At 35.7% G+C, this 4,963-nt stretch overlaps 1 protein-coding gene across 1 annotated transcript in view; it reads left to right on the top strand.

Annotated features, from left to right (window-relative positions):
* Positions 1–4,751, top strand: part of LOC107679240 (CAAX prenyl protease 2-like) — a 9,556-nt gene extending 4,805 nt beyond the window's left edge. Inside the window, exons 6-8 of the mRNA XM_016474750.1 lie at positions 2,240–2,311; positions 2,408–2,470; positions 3,205–4,751. Coding sequence (XP_016330236.1) covers positions 2,240–2,311; positions 2,408–2,470; positions 3,205–3,431 — 362 coding nt within the window. The 3' untranslated portion in view covers positions 3,432–4,751. The remainder of the gene's footprint in view (positions 1–2,239; positions 2,312–2,407; positions 2,471–3,204) is intronic.
* The last annotated feature ends 212 nt before the right edge of the window (positions 4,752–4,963 follow it).

The raw sequence follows: 4,963 nt of genomic DNA, 5'->3' as shown, positions 1-4,963 counted from the left end.
GGATGCCCTGGGGGTAAGCAGATAAACATCACATTTTCATTTTTGGGTGAACTATCCCTTTAAGTGTCAGCAATAGAGGTCGACCGTTATGGGTTTTTCTCTGGCCGATGCCGATATTTAGAAATCAGGGCAGCCGATGGCCGATATATGATGCTGATTTTTTTGCCCGATATGTTTGGCCGATTTTTTTTCCCTTTATGGTAATAGTAGTAGTAGTAGTAGTAGTAGCCATATGATTTACAAGTTTAACATGCGTTTATCAAAGTAGGAAATAATAGTGTTCTTGAAATACGAAATGGAGGCGGGTCCGGACTGAATTCACTCCGGGTCCGGGTCCTTTGAGAAGCACTGCTCTACAAACATGTGAGTTTAGCTACTTAAACAGTGATTTTACCCTCTCCTTGCTGATGAATATGTAGCAATTCAGTATCTAAGCTATTTTATTGATAAAAGTCACGGGGCAGTGTTCACAACAAGTTTGTGTCCTCCTGAATGTTTGTATGTATGCGCAGCGCGATCTCCGATCTCACAAGTCACAGGCCACATGTAAAATCATATAAATTATTATATGTATATAGTATGGATGACAGTTGATTACAATGATAGTTCAGTTTAATCCCCTCATTATTAATAGTTTCCCCTGTGGGATAAAGTTAATAGTCCTATATTAATAATACTTATTAACATTGTTATCTATTATCCCTTTTATAGTATTATACATAAGTCAAAAACCAACAAGATTTTTTTTTTCACCATGTTTCCAGTTTTCTGCCTCAGGTCCAAAAGAAAAGTAAAGAATTTACAAACTGAAAACACTAAATACTTTTGTGATCTATTTTCATTAGTTATTTTCAAAAGGGAAATACTGACATGGATGTTTACATAGCAGAGGTCACCTTTTTAAATTCAAATTGAAGAGACATTTGTTTGTCTTTATTATTATTATTTTGTGCTGTATTACTGGTTACTGTGTTATTTCTGTTTCTAAAGGCAGCAATAAATAACACTTTATTATCTAAAGAGTGTCCATGTGATTGTATACATTAATAATTTTGTGAAATGAATAAATGCATAATAATCGTCATAACCGTGAAACCGTGATTATTCCTCAGACAATAATCGTACCAACAAAATCTATAATCGTTGCATCCCTAGTGGACACGTGGCCTAATGCTAGCTTGTCATCAGTGCATGTTATTCCAAAGAAGAAACAACAGTCTTGTTGGTGTTTAAGCAAATGTTATAACTTGTTTTGCCTATGAAACAACTTGGATTTATTGGCTGATGTCACCAAGATTGCACAGATGTGGAGAATATTTTTGCCAAATAGCTATTGTATGTAGACATAGACTACTTTTTGTAGGTAATGCAGCCTTTCTGCAGTCTTCCAATCTAATATAAACTTGCGATAAAATAGTAGTAGTGATAGATATTTTCTTCCATATACATCATTTTCACTGAAAGATGCCATAATCGTAAAACCGTGATTATTCCTCAGACAATAATCGTACCAACAAAATCTATAATCGTTGCATCCCTAGTGGACACGTGGCCTAATGCTAGCTTGTCATCAGTGCATGTTATTCCAAAGAAGAAACAACAGTCTTGTTGGTGTTTAAGCAAATGTTATAACTTGTTTTGCCTATGAAACAACTTGGATTTATTGGCTGATGTCACCAAGATTGCACAGATGTGGAGAATATTTTTGCCAAATAGCTATTGTATGTAGACATAGACTACTTTTTGTAGGTAATGCAGCCTTTCTGCAGTCTTCCAATCTAATATAAACTTGCGATAAAATAGTAGTAGTGATAGATATTTTCTTCCATATACATCATTTTCACTGAAAGATTGAGTTATGACATTTTGATTAAACATTACGTGGTCAAAAACATACAATCATTCACAATAAGATCTATAACGTGCATTTGCAAGATAGATAAATAGGTGAATTTTCATTTTAATGGCAACTAATGACACTACCTAGATATCTGGTAACCTGAGCATTCCATACAATGCTCTGAAAATGGTGGAAAATCAACCCACTCAAGTCTTGTTTGACAGAAAGAATCACCCCTGTATTAATGTGTTTGTATGACCGACCACTGACTTGCTCAAGAAAAACGAGATTGTTTATAATTTCATTTGCTTTGCTTTGTAGACCATTATTGTAATGGTAACCTTTTTTTCTTTCTGTCTCTCTGTCTCTCTCTCTCTCTTTGTTTGCGTGTGACTGCAGCTCATTTTCACCATGTAATTGAGCTCCTGCGGTTCAGACAGGGCACTGTCTCAGGGATTTTCCTCTCTGCAGGTAACAGAGTCATTAGTTTACTGTCATCTTTAGTGCTAGAAGTGCCGCCTGCGAGACATAATTACTCATGTCTGTGTTTGTTTGTGTACTCTTCAGTGTTCCAGTTCTCCTACACTGCAGTATTTGGAGCTTATACAGCCTTTATATTCATCAGGACAGGTGCATCTGTTTTTTCTTTAATACTACTGATCTATATACTACACAAAAGGACTAAAAAATTCTAACATTTTTGCATTTAAAATATTAATAGCAACTACTAAGATAATTTTTGTATTGTGACTATATTCATGACAATTAAACACATTGACTTGCCAATTCTTATTTCCATAATGCAAAAAAAAAAAAAAATTGTATTGTATTTGCAATGTACAGTATTTGTGGTATTGCCTTTCTGCTACTTTTATTAAAATATCATTGTGTCCAGACATGATGATGATTCTTACTACAAATTAATGAGAATTGCAAACTTTTAGTTTGTATTGCTGACAGTGATGATAATTTGAGAGAGAATTATGCTGGGTAGGAAGTAGCCTATTTAGTGGTATTGCCTGTATGCTGCTTTTATGAAAAATATCATGTGTCCAGACATGATTGCTTCATAATGTAATCTAGATAAAGTTTGCTTAAGAAAGCTTGGCGAGAAAGTTTAAAGTAGTTTGAAAACCTTGAAGTTTGAAGATTTTAATTTCGAAGTCTGTGGGATACTTTTAGTTTTTTACTTTATTGCAGACAGTAATGATAATTAGGGAAGGAATTAACCAACTCAATTGTCATGAAAATAATATGACTATTCAATTGGTTTATTGTAATTTTGATTCAACTAGATTTGTAACAAAGAAATTGTAATGCATACAAAGAAATGACTGCAACTTTTTCTATGTATGTGTCTCTAGGTCATTTGGTGGGTCCTGTGCTGTGCCATTCCTTCTGCAACTACATGGGTTTTCCAGCTCTCAGCACAGCCCTGGACCACCCGCAACGGCTCACGATTCTCTCCTTCTACGTGCTGGGGGTCGTTCTCTTCTTCCTCCTCTTCTTCCCCATGACTGATCCACTCTTCTACGGTTTGCCCACACCCGTCTGCACCCTGACCTCCACTTCTGGATCCATCTGCTCCTGATCCATCCATACCTCCATCCCGCATTTCATCCATTCCTTCTCTCCAGCCATTTGAAAAGGAGTGGCTGTTTTGCTGCTGGTTTCACCAGGAGAGCGAGGGACTGCTGGAGAACAGGTATGAAAATTCACAGCCTCTGTGAGGTGGTGCGTGGAAGGACTCGGTGGATGCAAAACATCCTCAGGTTGCACTGGCCATTCTTTTCACGATTCAGCCGATGTTGTGTTATCAAGTGACTTCAGCTAAGAGCCAGGCCTACAAGTTAATTATATGCGTTTGCATGTTTATCTGACAATATTTCAGTGTGTTTATCTTGAAATTGGTGCTAGGGATAAAGATCAGGCACTATTACGGGTTTCCTAGAAAGATTTGTATGCTGAAATGTGCATTGCTAAAATGCTAGATTCCCTATTTTTTTGTTGTGATATTATAATCTTGCTCACATACAACGTACCTTGTTCGATCTGGTGCCCTTACTTGAAGACAACATTAGTTTTTACAGATGTTACATATTTTGTTTTACTCTACTCTACACAAGTCAATAGGCTTAAATTTAAATAAAAGTCTTTAGGCACGCTTTTGGAGCAAAACACCTAGACCTATTAGAGTAACAAAATGTAGTGAGTATGTAAGAGAAGTTGAATTGCCCTGAGCACACAGCTTTTTGTGTAGGTCTAGATAGAATTGTGGCCTCATGCACAACATTTCAAATATGAGGTCTTTTTAAAGCATTGATCAATCCTGCCTTGGCCATTTGTTAATTAAAAAAAAGAGGAAATACCAGTTACAGTCTATATTGTATAGTGGATATTCAGTGATAGATTTTGACCAATGGTATTTTATTCAAAGTTAAAGCAGAGCTGAAGACATTCTTTTTTACATCAGCATAGGAATTTCTTTTCTTGTTAATTTAGTATGGTAGCAGTGGAGGATGTTGAGGTAAATTTTACGCTTCTGCTTTAGTAATGGTGGAAATTCCAACACTTTCTTTTTATGAGTACTACCTTGTAGGCATAAACCACCTGCAACAACATTGAAACTACCTATATCAGAGAATTACACTTCGACTGATATGTTTTACATGGTAAATCTGAAAGTTAAGCTTTTTATAAACCTTTTATATATAAAAATGGCATAGTCAAGTTTTATGCGGGATCCTTCACCATGGAGTGTTAGTGAAAACTCATACCACTTATCTGCATGCTGCTACACTGGTGACATATGGATGTTCGAATGATGATTGATATAGAAACACACCAAATACAACTTACATAACTGCTTATAGGAATAGTTCACCCAAAAATGAAATCTCTGACATCTGTACTCAGCCTCATGTCATTTCTTCCGAAAACAACAAAATGAGATATTAAGCAGAATGTTCATGCTGCTCTTTTCCATAAAATAAGTGAATGGTGAATGGTTTAGGCTAAATTCTAAAACTTAAAATAGTCCATATGACGTATGTGCTATATTTCCTTCATTTGTGTGATTTGTATATGCACATATTTAAACTGAGCTACATAACGTCTTTTTGT

Source organism: Sinocyclocheilus anshuiensis, unplaced genomic scaffold (genome assembly GCF_001515605.1).
Source record: "Sinocyclocheilus anshuiensis isolate Anshui unplaced genomic scaffold, SAMN03320099.WGS_v1.1 scaffold1644, whole genome shotgun sequence".
Classification (NCBI taxonomy): Eukaryota; Metazoa; Chordata; class Actinopteri; order Cypriniformes; family Cyprinidae; genus Sinocyclocheilus; species Sinocyclocheilus anshuiensis.
This window is presented reverse-complemented; position numbering and strand designations above follow the sequence as displayed.